General features: G+C 55.1%; 1 protein-coding gene across 1 annotated transcript in view; it reads left to right on the forward strand.

Annotated features, from left to right (window-relative positions):
- The window catches only part of COL22A1 (collagen type XXII alpha 1 chain), a 154,735-nt gene that overhangs the window by 120,903 nt on the left and 19,411 nt on the right, over positions 1-14,421 (forward strand). The window contains exons 46-51 of the mRNA XM_090283112.1: positions 2,699-2,752; positions 4,171-4,224; positions 7,977-8,030; positions 9,987-10,040; positions 11,291-11,344; positions 13,233-13,286. Of these exons, the coding sequence (XP_090139238.1) occupies positions 2,699-2,752; positions 4,171-4,224; positions 7,977-8,030; positions 9,987-10,040; positions 11,291-11,344; positions 13,233-13,286 (324 nt within the window). The remainder of the gene's footprint in view (positions 1-2,698; positions 2,753-4,170; positions 4,225-7,976; positions 8,031-9,986; positions 10,041-11,290; positions 11,345-13,232; positions 13,287-14,421) is intronic.

A 14,421-nucleotide genomic window follows, 5' to 3' on the forward strand; every position in this document is an offset into this window, starting at 1 on the left:
GACTGCCAGGGTCCAATGCTGTGTTGGAGAAGAAAGATCTACCAGCCAGTGACTCCCAGAAAAGTCAGACTGGGATGAGAGGCCACCAAGGGCGGGGCACAGCCTGGGCATTGGAGGTCAATTGGTCCCCAACCTGGCTCTTCCCCTTATTAGCTGAGGGAAGTTTACATATTAGTTATAGGATTTGGGCAGTTTATGTGACTTCTCTGAGCCATCTGGTCTACCTCACAAAGAGGACAGAGGAATTTAAGAGGGAACATTCACTGAGCATCAGGACTGGTCCAGGCAGGAAATGTCGGATCCATAGACACCCGAGTGGTCCCCATAGTTGCCGCTGTTTGAGCTAACTGGAACAATGACAAGTGGCTTCAGATTGCTTATCTATACCCTTCATCAATAATCCTACCTCACAGAGTGGTCTTACAGGCTAAATTCGATAACAGTGGCAATGAATATATTCATTTTTGCATCCACTCAGGCTATTAACAGAAGCACACGGAATGGGATCTCATTTGGAGAGCCCAGCAGAGTTCCTGGCAAAGAAGAGACTCTGTAAATGTCAGTCCTGTTTTCTGGCAGGAAGCGAGTCAGGCTTGGGGGGTGGGGGGTTGCTGTGCAGGCTTTGCTCCCCACCTGCCGGGGAGAAGGAGACAGGGACGACTTCGGAGATCCTGGAGCTGCTGACATTTTCATTGTTAGAGATGAGGACTGAAAGTACTCCAAGCCCAGACTCAAGCCTGGAATTGAAAGGAAACCGATTACCTTTAAGGCAATTGTCCTAAATGTCAGAGAAGCGGTGTGGGATTCGACATCCCTTGTTTTCTTTGGGATTCTAGTGCAGCCTGAAGGCCGCGTGCTGGCTCTGCTGATTACAAAGCTGTCCAAGTGATCGCATGCAGAACTGTTGAGACAAATGCTCTTCCCTCTGAGCCTATCTTTTCTGCTCTGCACAATGGCATTTGGCACCTTATAGGCATCCACTCACCTAACTCCCAACGTGCTCAGGGAGGCAGGCAGGGGTGTCATTGGTGGGGGCCGTCATCACCGATGACCTGCTGAGGTGGGGCAGCCTGGATGGAAAAGGCGCAGCCTGGGGCTTCAGTGAGAGAACTGTAGGGTTCTGGGCCGGGAAGGACCCTCAAAGGCTGACCTCCCTCCCTCCTTCATTTACTGGGTGAACAAACTGAGAGCAAAGAGGGAGCCATCGCCTGCTCAGGGATGCAAAGATGAGAGATGACAGGCCTGGTACCAGGGCCAAGATCGACTTACTGCCAAAGAGTTAGTTCCCTGCATAATGCATTCATTTAGAGGAACCTAAGTGGTTTTTTAAAATAGCGTTTTACTGACATCCATTTGTTAATGAGGTAAATGCAGAGCCAGCAGGTGACAGTTAAGAGAGGTTGGAACCTTCGAATGTTACTTTCAGTGTTCGTGGGTAAAAAATATTTCTGGTAAGTTGGTTGCATGTTATGAGTGCTTTTTAATGATAATGACAATGATGATGATGATGATGATGTGGTAGTGATGATGGTGATGGTGATGATGGTGGTGGTGATGATGAGGATGATGATGGTGTTGGTGATGATGGTGGTGATGTGGTGGTGATGGTAGTGGTGGTGGTGGTAGTGATGGTGGTAACGATGGTGATGATGGTGGTGATGGTGATGATGGTGATGATAATGTTGATGATGGTGATGCTGATGATGGTGATGATGGTGGTGGTGGTGGTGATGGTGATGATGGGGATGATGATATTGGTGGTGATGGTGATGCTGATGATGGTGGTGATGGTAGTGGTGGTGATTATGATAATAATGATGATGACAATGATGATGGTGATGATGATGGTGGTGGTGATGATGAAGATGATGATGATGATGATGATGGTGATGATGATGATGGTGATGATGGTGATGATGATAGCTAATGTTTATTGAGAGCTAACAAGCTGATGTAAAATCATCATTATAACCAATACTTATTGAGCTCTTACAGTGTGCTGAGCTCTATGCGGAGAGTTTTCCATGTACTATCTGATTTTATTTTCCTAACATGTCGTGGGCTAGGCAATCATTATCTTCTCTAGTTTGTAGATAAAAAACTTAGATCGAAATGACCAGAGGCAGTACGGGGGAGAGGGGAGCGAGGAGCACAGCCTTCCTCCTTGGCCAGCTGCTCAGTGCTGCCCCGCCCCCCCCCCCCCATGCCGACACGGCGCTGCCCACCGACCCCGGGCTGGCTCTGCCCGTTGCCCTGCCACGCCCGGAGCATCCCACTGCCCTCTCAGCTGACCGTCCACTCTACACCCTGGCCCTTCCCGCCCGCCCCGCGCCGTAGCCAGTGGAGCCCCTCTGATATCTAGAGCAGCCACGCAGCCTTCTGTTGGTCCCCAGGGCCTGCCACTCAGCCATATTCAAGGGTTAATACGCAAGGCTCTCCCTGAAGTGGGGGGCTCTGCCTGTCTCCCCACTCCATTTGCGCTGCCCCCCATGCGCCCCCACAGCCCAGTTACATTACCCCATCAGCAGACTATCGCTGTCCGCTGATACCACACCTGGTCTGCGGGACGAGCTTGGGAAGAGACTGGGGAGGGCCCGGGCACGCGGATGGACTGGCGCACGAGTGCCCGGAGCCTTTCTTCTTTCGCACGTGGCCCCAGCAGAGCGCCCCCCTAACTGGCTTTCTCTGTTCTCCGCAGGGGGGTAGAGGAGAGCGGGGAGCAGCTGGAGAGGCTGGGCAGAAGGGCGATCAGGTAAGCACCTTCCAGGGAGCTGCTCACAGGAAGCCGCGCCGCTGTTTCTCGGTGACACCCTGCCCCCGTTTCTGCCGTCACCCTCGTCTCTCCTTGGAGCGCAGCAGGGGTTTCTTTAAATCACGTTTTCTTGGTTCCCATGTGAGTCCTCTGGCTTGTGGTCACATTTCCCATCCCCAAGTGTCCGAGGAGCCTGCCTTTTTTGAAACTATTCTTTTGGATTCTTGCTTTTAGTGCTTCTGGCTCACGAAAATGGCAGCCGTTTGTTACCAAGTGTCCCTTTCTCTCCTCCGACGCTCCCCACATCGTTTCTCAAGTACTCACTGCGGCGGGGACACAGGGTGCTGGTGAAGCCCTGGCAGAGGGCCCCCTGCTGGGCCACTTCTGCAAACGCGCAGCAAGGGGGCGCCAGTGAGGCCACACGCTCTTCTTGGGGAGCTGAACACTGGCCCGTGACCTTGACCTGCATCTGGAGCCCCCAGCCTGCAGCAGCCTCTCTGCCGCGTGAGCTGGCCCCTGGGCTTCTGCTTGGCGGCTGACGCTCTTTTCCCGATTTTTCCTTTCCTGCCTCCCCCTGCGCTCACCCTTCCCGTCTCCCTGTTCGATGCCTCTCTCGGTCTGTGCTCATGGTCAGCCAGCTCCATGCCGGGCACCGCACAGGCTCGGGGACACAGAATGGTGATGGGCGCATCCCCGCCCTCACAGAGCGCTCAGTCCCGTGGGGGGTGAGGCCCCCCGAGCAAGGGACAGAGGCAGAGAGGCCGGCTGTGGGCAGGGCCTGGGTGATGACGGGCTCGGCTGGGACCCCCACTGGATGGATCCGGGAACCAGTATGGGTCTGGGCTACCCCTGTTCCTGGCGGCAGGAGATGGAGGTGGAGCGTGGGGGAGTCTTCTATTTTAGGGTGGTTTGTTTGGTTTTATAAATCGGTGTGCAAAATTAAGTGTGATGGCAATACTCTTTGCACTGTGACTTCTTTAGCTCCTTCTGTAATACACATGGGCCCCTCTCCATGTGGAGACACGAACCTCCTTCCTAAAAGAACTGTGATTGTCACAGTGGGGCAATCGTAAGTCAGTTAGCCTAGCAAATTCCACGGGGCCCATCTGGGTCTGCCTGCATTTGCCTGTTTGCAAGCTGATGTCACGGGCACCCCACACCTGCACCTGTCCCCCAGCTGCGATGGCTTCAGCTGGTCCGGCCACTCCTGTCTCCCTGCGTCTCACGCACTTCCCCGCACCTCACTCTTCGCTCTGCTCGGAAGCAAATCCACTTCCAGGGTGGGTTTGCTTCTGTAAACACTGTCAGATCCTTTGTCAGCCTGAGGACGCCCCAGCAGGATTTAAAAGCGGGTCTTCTGGTTGTCCAGGTCTGCAGCCACGTGCATCACTTTAAAGAACTGCCTTTCTGTTTCCTAGGGTCACCCCGGAGTTCCAGGTTTCATGGGGCCCCCAGGGAACCCTGGACCACCCGTAAGTCATCACCTTTAGCACCTCCTCTTTTGACCTTGTCATGTGCGCACCGCCCCGTACTCACTGGAGATGGTGCCACACCGCATGGGCCTCCTATTTAAGGAACGAGCTGACGCCTCCCAGGTCCCAGGGGGCATCCGGGGGTGGGGGCAGGGGACCCGAGGGGCACTGATGGACAGTGGACTCAGAATGGCGTTGGGGCTGGGGGACAGCGGTGGCAGGGACGGAGGCTTGGTTTGTTTGTTTATTTTTATCTAGTCGGGAGGCCTGGCTACCCCAGGGTTAAGGTCTTCAGTAAGGAATGGAGAGGCTGCCGGCTGTCCCCGTGGGAACCTGGTTCATAGCCAGGGGCTCTGGGAGTCAGGGGGCTCAGGGGAGCCCCGCTTGCCTGGATTTACTACGACCAATGACAGTAACAGCAACGACATGTTACTGCCACTCACCGTTGCTATTTTCAACCGTTCACTCCTGATTAGTCGGAGGCGCGAGTTATCACTATAATGATAACAGCTGCCGTTCACAGCGTCCCATCTGTCCCCATCGGGCTCCTACTTCCATCGCGTCTGCAGCGCTGACACTGGCTGACGGCCTTCTTAGCACATCCGTCTCCCTGTGGCCGAGGCCTTCCGTGCATTAGTCCTGCTGCGCCTCTGCTCCAAGTCCACCAAGGTGTTACCAACCGTAGCCATGGTAACAGGCAGTGGGACTCAGTTTCCTCACCAAGCCCAGGGCCGGTCCCGAGGGCATCCCCGGGTGTTCCCCAGGAACCCTGGTCTCCCAGACCTTCCAGAAAGTGGGCCGCTGGGAGTGGGTGAAAGGTCACTCAAAGGGGAACCGCTTCTAAGTGGGACCCACCTGTCGCAAAAAATAGTGAAAAAGAGGTGTGGCTCAGATCATGAAGGTGACGTGTGTGACATTAGCTTGCTTCGTCGCGTTTTTACAACTTCCAGTTGACCCCTAGCTCTAACCATGGGCTAGTTCTTCGATAAAATCAAGTTGTTTTAAATGTATTTTTAAAAAGTAAATGACAGCCTGAAAGGGCAACTTCCCAGCAGACTGGAAACAGGTAAGTTACCGACCAAGTGCTGAAGCGTCCCCAGGTCTCCGCAGCGCCTTCCCGGGACCTTGGCTGCTCAGTTCGCTGCCCATCCCCTCACGTGCCTCGTGTCCACGTCCTTTCCCAGTCCTCAGCCTCAGGTCCTAACTGCCTGGTGCTGCCACGTGTCGTTTTGTGAGTGGCCTTATCAGGGATTCATCACTTGGCTGTTGTTTGATGTCATGAAATTCTGCATTTACTTCAAACTGTATACTTTCACTTAGGAAATTGGATTGTATTTGCAAATACTGTTGAAGTTTGTAACATCTGACCATGAGCCAAAGGCAAAACTGATCAAGAGGGGGGTAGGGAAAGGCACTCGCTCTAAGTGACGAGGGACAGGTGAGAGGAGACAGTCCGTTCATGAGTAGCTTCATGTCAGGATGGCGTTTGCCCTCCTGTGCTGCCTTGTGGCGGAAGGACCCGGGTGGTGGTGGTCGGGGGGAAGCCTCACCTGCACCCCACCCTGTTGTTCCAAAGCCTAGGCAACAGCTCCGGTGCAGACGAAGCCCTGTGCCCTTGTCACTAGAACTTGCTGTCACTCAGGACTCTGTGACAACTGCAGGAAATGGCTCCTGGTTTGTCATTCTTGTGCTAGAAGGTGAACCTGAGACGGAGAAACAGCCGTGATCAGAAGCCCCCCTGTCTGTCTCCCTAGACGAAGGCTCTCATGTCATGGTGCAGGTGTTTACTGAGCATCTGTTTTGTGCCAGGCCCTGTCCTGTTGATGGCCGGGGGAATAGATGCGGAGCCAGCTGCCCACACAGGGTCAGCGGTCAGTCAGGTAGCAGCCACCCAGGGCAGGACATGAACCTGCCTGATGCCATGTGCATGGCTTTTCTGAGAGCTTGTGGCCCGTCAGGCCTTGCCCATGGTCCCACGGGATCCAGACACCAAGCAGACAGGCTTCCCTTCAAGCCCATTTTCCAGTGCTCAGTCAGCATGCTTCTGCTGGATAAAACCTTTGCCCTCTTCTCAACCAGAACTAGGAAATATAATTCTGTCTTAGCTGGAGTCCAAGTCTGGGAGGCCAGGAGCTGTTGGCAAAGTGATGTAGAAGAAGCTCACCCTTCAGGGCGGTTTGGACCCGCTGTGTAATCCTCTCCCCGCTCCAGCAGCGGCCCAGGTGCGGGGCGGCTCGGACCTCAGGCCGTGTGTTTTAAATATTGTCATCATTTCATGAGCAGGTGGTGGGTCCTTCCTTGTGGACTCATATTATTGCCTGGATTGTTGGATGTGGGCCTTAGACATCTTCGATGGCCACGCCAATTCCCCTGCGTTCCCAGGCCACGGGGTGGCCGTTCATGCAACCCTAAGGCTCTTCCAGAACCTGGGACAGCACTGTCACTGAACGTGTGTACGTGAGACGCAGGAACAAAGCCAGCTGGGAAGGTCTCGGCAGCGCCTCGTGAGCGCTGGCTCCTCTCTTGTCCCACATGGGGTCTTCTCCGCAGTCCTGCTGCTCCTGCATCGGCCAGAGCCACACACAGACCACTGTCGTCCGAGAGTGTGGCAAGGGAACCCTCTGGGGAGAGCCCCGGGCTTGTGGCTGGTGCTGGCTCCCTCGTCATGTGTAGTAATGTCATTCTCTCAGTGACGCAGGGGGAATGGGGCACGTGTTTCTCCATTTCACAAAGGAGCTGAGATGCAGAGGCGGGGAACGAGCTGCCTGAGACCAGGACGTGTCCCCCGGAACTCTGGCTCTGTACGGCACTCTCTGTGCTGAGCACACCGTGAGCATCACGGCCTTTGGTCCCTGCCACCTGGCGGTGTGGGCGATGGCCCTTTCTGCCCTTTCCCCGATGAGGAGCTGAAGCCGGGGGCTCATGCACCCCTCAGCCGAAGCGCAGAAGGAGCCATGTATTAATTAAAGAGCCTTTACCTTTGTCACCCAGCCTGCTCAGCTCCTCAACCGCTTGTTGGTTTAAGAAATATTTCCTATCCACTGTCTCCAAGAGACAGCTTTAGTTCCCAATCAATTAATCAATCAACGCTAGGATGTCCGGTGGTGGCGAAGGCTGCGGAGAAAGATGCAGAGCGGGTGGTGAGGGGCAGAGACCTGCCGTGTGGGGTCCTGTGGGCAGACGGGGTCTCACCGAGCAGCCAGTACTGAGGCGAGTGCAGAGGGGGGCAGGACGGGAACTCTGACCCGTGGGGGCTGGGTGGGGGCGGCAGGAACAGCCCCTGCAAGGGCCCCGAGGCAGACGTGTGCCGGGCCCCCCTCGCACCGCGCACCGGAGCGCGGCGTCCCTCCCGCCGTCTGTCTGTGCATCCCTTCGCCCCTGAGCTGACACACGCAATTCTTCCTTGTCTCCCTGGAGGATAAATTGCTCACTTCTTGCCTTCCATCCTGAAAGATTCCCTGATAGGAGCTGAAAATGTCCCCGTGAAGCGAGACCGTCTGCTGGTGTCCTAGGGACGAGGGGCCGGTGCAAGCCTCGGCCCTTCCTGCAGCGTGGCGGTGTCGTCCCTGCGTCCCTGTGTGCCGGGGCCGAGCGCAGCCTGGTGGGGGGGCCAGAGGCCCCGCTGAAACCTGTGTGGTTTGAGGGCGGGGAAGGCTCAGGATGGGAGAGCCGTGCGTTGCTCGTGCGTGGGAGGTGCTCGTGGTCTCTGGGCAGGTGCACGCTGGCCTCACTCTCGGCCTCCTCGCCCGTAGGGAGCGGATGGAATTGCGGGAGCTGCGGGACCTCCAGGAATCCAAGGCCCCCCGGTAAGTTCCGCAATGGACAGGGACTGCCTTCCGTCTGTGCTTGGCTCTCCCAGAAGCCTGGGTACTTCCTGCCCTGCCCTACCCTGGTCCTCCTGCCTCCCTCGTTTCACATCCCGAGGGTCTCATGACTACCAGTCAGCCTGTCTGTCAGGGTCCCCAGTTACCTGGCCTCTGAAATGAAGGCTTGGGGGACAAGACCTGGAAATCAGGGGCAGCAAATGCAGTTTACAACCGGCATGAACAGGCCCGGGCTCAGCCATCTCTCTAAAGCGGGCAGGCTCGGGGCGGGCCCACCCGGGGCCTCTGACACGGGCAGGAAGCCTGCCCGCTGGGAGGCGGCCGCTCGCCAGCTGTTCCACGGGCGGTGTGTGGTGTGGGAAGGGGCCGTGAGTCCAGGTCCTGGAATCTCTACACCATGGCTGCCCTTTGAGCCCCAGCCACTTATCCCAGAGCCACCGTTGTATTCATGGCCTGGAGCAGCGAGGGCCTCGGCTAGTTCAGTGCCCTAAGCGCAGGGTGACCCTCAGGGTGGCAGACACTGTGAGATTGGCCACTGCACACACCTCCAGATAAAGGACGATGTGGCTGCTGGCTGCCCCTCCTCCCGCCCCCAATGGCCCTGCACGTTAGGACGGACCGGAACCACTGTCTCCACTTCATGAATAAGAACAACGGAGAACAACAGTTCAGGGTCACACGGTGAGGCAGGGTCAGCGCCAGGCACAAACTGCGCCTCCGGGGGTCTCAGGGTCGTGGGCCAAGCCTGGCTCGCAGGCAGGTCAAGGCCTTGGTCTCCCTGGACTCCGGGGCCAAGGGCACCTCGGGAACCACCCTGAACAACTGCTCCTTGTCATCAGATGTGGAGTAAAAGGCCAGAAGGCGTTAGGTCACTTACCCACAGTCACACAAAGTTAGTGTCCACGTTGGCAGTCTTAGTCCAGTCACCGTTCTTCCCACTCCACGCTGACCCATGGCGCGGGGGGCTGGGGCCGGGTCTGGAGTTGACTTGATTGAGTTGAATCAGTACTTAATAAAGTCTGTTTTGGGTCCCCTGATTGGACTTTTTTATGTGACAATATATAAAATCTATATGAATCTGAAATACATGTTAAGTATTTTTGCTTTTCTTCAAGAAGCTAAAACCCCAACCCGAAGACCACGTGGTTTTGTGTGGCTCAGGCATTAGGGTGGAGAACCTGGCATCAGCGCTCGGTCCCGCAAGAAGCTCTGGCAGGAGGCCCTGACCTTGTCCAGGCCCCTGGACACCCACGGTGGGGGTGGAGGAGGATAGAAAGTGTCCCCCCGGCTGGGAGGGATGAGCTGACGGCCTCACACAGAGTTAGAAGCCGTGGTCAGCAGCAGGGTGTGTCTCTGATGAAGAGGAATGAAGAATTAATGTGGCAACTAATGTAACCACAGTCTTTAGAACCATGAGATCTATTTCATGGGGGAAAGACACCAAAGGTGACCACTGGTGGCGAAGGGTTGGGGACCTCCGGATAAGAGGGTGACTAAGATCAGCTGGGGCGTGTGCCCCTGGTCAGCGCCTCTCTTGCCCTGGGTCCTGTACCCACAGCTGTCCGGCTGTCGTGGTCCGTGCTCTAGGGCAGGGACCCGGGTCTCGGGCAGTTTGGGGGAAAAGGGCAGAGTTTGGTCTGAACCCAGGTCTGTGAACGCCAAAGCGCCAAACTTCTTCCCTGCCAGGCTTCCCAGCTCCAATTCCTCCTGAGTCTGGGGCTCAGGGCCAGAGAGAGTCCCCGTCCACAGCCCTCTTGCCCAGTTCTGCTCCGGCCCAGGCACCTCCTGCCCCGGGGGGAGGTGATGCCTGGACAGCAGGAGGTGGGGGCGGAACACCCACCCTTTCTTGCCAAAGCCCCCTCCTTCTTTGCGACAGCATGTGCTTGCAGAAAGCCACTTGGAGACATTAATGGTGTTTTCCTGTCCCGGATCCTTTAGGGGAAAGAAGGTCCTCCCGGCCCCGAAGGCCCGTCTGGGTTCCCTGGAGTCCCAGTAAGTGTCATTGAAGACAAATCTGAGTTCCCCGCCACACAAACCAGCAAACAGAAATGCATTTCACCATCGTCAAAGCAAGACGCGGTCACCAGGCCGTTCATGGGTTCTAGAATAGGAGAAGAAGATGATCACTGCATTGAATTAAATTTCAGGGGAGCTGATCTTAGTATTTTTCTTTCACGTGCATACTTGTTGTTGTTTACTTATTTAAGTAGTATTTTCATCTCTTTACAGATATGTGTGTATTCATGTATATATGTGTGTATGTGTATAAAGCGCCTCTATATACCCGTAAGTGAGAACAGTCGGAACATACACATATATGTGCATACATAATCGAGATAATTAATTTTTGTGATACTAGACACATTTTCTGTTTTCTGCACTGGTATTAAACGTTCATAACTTTTACCTACATTCTAATTAATAAATGTCCCACAGTACATGCAGTCATCCTTCTGTTGCCTCCTGTCTTTCCATTATTTTTAAGGTCTCCAGCAGCCTCACCTGCATGCATAGCACCTTTCTCATCTCTGTATGACGGTCCCAGAAAGTGCAGTTCACTGGTCAGAATGCCGTCACGTCTCAGCGAGGTGGCACCCTCTGCTGTGTCAGTGATAAGGCTGATCCACAGGGGGGCCAAGGGCTGTCCCCCATTGAGAACAGGTCCTGTGTGTGGCTCCTGCCTGGTCTGGGCCGGGCTTCGGGCCTCACTGCCCGCAGCCCCAGCCCAGCCTCCATAGTGTGTGTTCCAGCCACACTGGCTTGCTTTTGGCTCCCCCCACCAGCCACAGGGCCTTTGCACATGCATTTCTGTCTGCCCAGAAAGCCCTCCCATATCCCCTTGCGAGCCCCCGAGGCTGTGCTGTGGGCTGTCCTGTGCACCATTCAGCATCCTCCTCATCTTCATCAGCACCCACACCTCCCCTCCTACTGCTGTGGTCATTCCACAGCCCAGACACGAGGCCCTGTCACCCCACGTCCAACCTCACGAACGTGTCCTGCCAGGTCTAGATCAGCAACAATCATAAAGGAACCCCTGCAATTTCTTGCTTTTTTATTCTGTGCCAGACACTGTGGGCCAGACATCCGAGCCAGAACCCGGGTGTCGGGGAAAAACCAGGACGTCTGACCTGTTCTGCCGGGGGAAGCGCTTCCTTGGCTGCTGTGTGTGGGTGCAGCTGTGCAGGTCTCCCCCTCCCCCGTGCCGTCTTCGGGCAGATAAAGGATTTGCGTTTCTCTTGCAGGGAGCAGAAGGCAAAGAGGGCAGAGATGGGAAACCCGGTCCCCCCGGAGAGCCGGTGAGAGACTCTAACTTCTTACCACTGACAGGCCAGGTTAGCGCTTTCTCAGGGACAGCTGTGGTGTGTCCACCAGCCCCGCAGATGGGGTACCGTGCGAGGTATTTCCTATGCGTTACCTCTCTCGCTCCTTCTGACACCCCCGCCAGGTAAACTCTGCCATCTCCACTTTACAGCTGAGGAAACTGAGTCCCAGAGGCAGGAAATGATGGGCCCAGAGGCACGTGCTGGGCTGCCGACAAAATCAGAACCTAAGCAGAACCTGGGCCCTGGCTCCGGTCCATCCTCTGCCTTTTCCTTTACTTGCCCCAGGCAGGCTCCACCTGATGATGTGGGAGGGGAAGCTGAGGCAGGTGAGCCCCAGCGAGGGTAGAGATCTAATATTTGAAAAGCTGCCCCTGCTGGCCCCAGGGAAGAGAGTCTGCCCTTTCTTCAACTTTCACATAGCGCTGTGGGTGTGTTTTCTTCTTCTTTAGTGCCGTCTGTCCAGGGACACACAGTGAGCTAGACCGAGTCTCTGTGGCCCCGGCTTCCGTTGGTTGGGCATGTGCAGGGGCTTACGGACCCCAGTCTATGATGGCGCTGTCACCCTTCCTCAGGCAGGGGACTCTGTACTGTGCCAGGGCTCCCTGATGGCTATGAGGCTCCTGGCAGCCCTGCTGGATGGGCGGCACTGGGGGCTGAGAGACCTGGGGTCCCCAAATGCCCAGCAGTGAGAGACGGGCTAAGGAGGGGTGCAGAGCAGGGTGTGAACTGCCGTGCTGGTAACTTGGGGCAGTGATGGGGTGGCCACCCCACCTGACTAGGGGCCAGGGGCCAGGCTGGGCGCCTCTTCCCTCAATCCCAGGGAGCTACGAGGCAGGGTTGTCCTGAGGGTACAACTGAGAGACAGATCCAGGAAGGGAAGGGACACCCTGAGATCTCACAGCCAGGCTTGGGCAAGCTGGGGCGGGAGAAAGAGGCCCGCTGGCCCACCAACCTGGGACCCGAGGGTGTTGTGCCCCACCCTCCTCTGCAATGTTTTCCCGAAATCCAAGGACCCTCCTTGCCCTCTCCTCTCCCCACCGGAGGATCCCATCTGATCCTCATGGTTTGTACGCTGTGCACAGGAGGGCCACGCTGGGGAAATGGACATGCCCCCAGCCCCCGAGAAGCCAGGGCCAGCCCGCTGCTGTGGTCCCCATCAGACATGCCTTTCACCCGCTCCCCGCTGCTCCGCACCCCCAACCCCTCCGACCACTTTATCTGGACTTGAGCACCGTTGCTCCCGGCTTCTTTTCATGGCTTGCTTCTACCCAGGGCGGTACTGAAGAACTTTGAATAGCAAAGGTGTCCCCATAGCTGCGTGACAGTGACGAGAAGGTGGGTGGGGAAGGATGAGGATGTACAGGCCTTGGCAGGAGGGCACACTGCTGGGGTGAGCAGAGCCCCCTTTGGGGTCACACGCAGCGGGGGTTCAGGCTGGCTGGCCGGTCATCACCTTGGCCAAGTCTCTTTGCACCTCAGTGCCCCACCTGTCCAGTGCCATGGTCAATTGCTGCCTCGAAGTGGCCTTGTGGCTAGGAACAAAGTCACTGAGGTCCAGGATGTCTGCGTAAGCCCTCGCCCAGGCCAGAACGCTCCTGAGAATACAGGGGGGCCGAGGCCTGGTCACGTCGTGGGGGGGGGGGAACTAACCAGCCCCACCCCAGGGGAACCAGGGCGTAGCCGCCCGGAGGCGGTGGTGGTGGGGACTTCTGTGGCTGAAAATGGACCGTGGAGCCAGGGGAAGGACTGGCAGGGGACAGTGACAGGCCTGTGGGGATGTGGTGAGCCTGGGTCAGCAAGGGTAGATGGGGAGACCCTTAAAATGCCAACCTCATGCCCTTCTTTTCCTCTTTACTCCCAGGGCAAAGCAGGAGAGCCGGGGCTGCCAGGACCAGAGGGTGTCCGAGGGCCCCCGGTGAGTGCCGTGTGTGTGTGTGTGTGTGTGTGTGTGCGCGCATGCACATGCGTGTGTGGTCCATGATGGAATGAAGCCATTGGTTACATGGCTGACAGGGCAGAGGTGTCCAGCACCGCCAGACTGTGGGGTTCAGAGTTCCTCTCCTTCAAGACTTGGGGCTCTGACGTGACAAATTCAGTTCCTGCACACGCTGTCACTAGAGAGTTTATTTTCAAAATTGCCACCATTGTGATTGGGTCATTGTTTGAAGTTTTTCTTCGTTCTTAGCCTAGTTATCATTATTTTAATAGGTTTTCTCTGGATGACGGAACCTAAGAATGAGTCAGTTTTCGTTCTGGACATTTTCATTGCTAAAGGTTCCAACTGTAACAGTAACCCTTTCTCATTGCAAAACAATAGCAATGATGGTGCCGACACCTAAAAAAATAATGTAACAGAGAAGAAAACAGTGTTACTTACATTCTGTAACACACAGAGGTACGGCTCTATTCAGAGTCCAGTGTATTTCTCCTGGTCTTCTTCTCTGTGCATGAATTCTGGCATTTATGTATCCAAATCTAGTCGTCAAGCTATTATAGATGTAAGTATAGACAGATATTTTTCTATAAAAATTAACTTAATCTGTGTATTTTGGGGTTGTTGAGGTTTCATTTATTTATTTACTTTTTGTGAAATGACTTACTTTTTCATAATTTTAAAATTGTCCACACAATTCCTTAAATTTGTTTTGGGGGAAAAATATGATTTTTAATGAAAATTAAAAAAACTAAAATTCAATTATCTGGCAAGGAAATAAAAAAATGCTAGTTTTCTCTCCTTAATGTGTTTTTCTGTAAAAACAAAGCAAAACAAAAAACCCAATAACTCACCTGGCCCGTATTCAATACGGAGAAAATAAAACACAAAATCAATTTCTTTTGGCTAAATCTCTTTGCTTTTTACCCGATTACACCAGGAGAAGAACCTAAGGAGAAAACAAACCCTGTGGGGAATTAAAATGCAGAATTAGTGATTTTTGTTAAGGTGGTTCCTGGCTTATTGGATAGGGGGGCCCTCCTTTCAGCCCTTTGCTGGGACATGTGTTGGGGCAGGACCTGCCGTGGATGGGGAGTCGTAAGGAATGGGGGCCCCG

The sequence above is a fragment of the Furipterus horrens genome, unplaced genomic scaffold (genome assembly GCF_987537825.1).
Source record: "Furipterus horrens unplaced genomic scaffold, mFurHor1.1.pri manual_scaffold_7, whole genome shotgun sequence".
NCBI classification, from domain to species: domain Eukaryota; kingdom Metazoa; phylum Chordata; class Mammalia; order Chiroptera; family Furipteridae; genus Furipterus; species Furipterus horrens.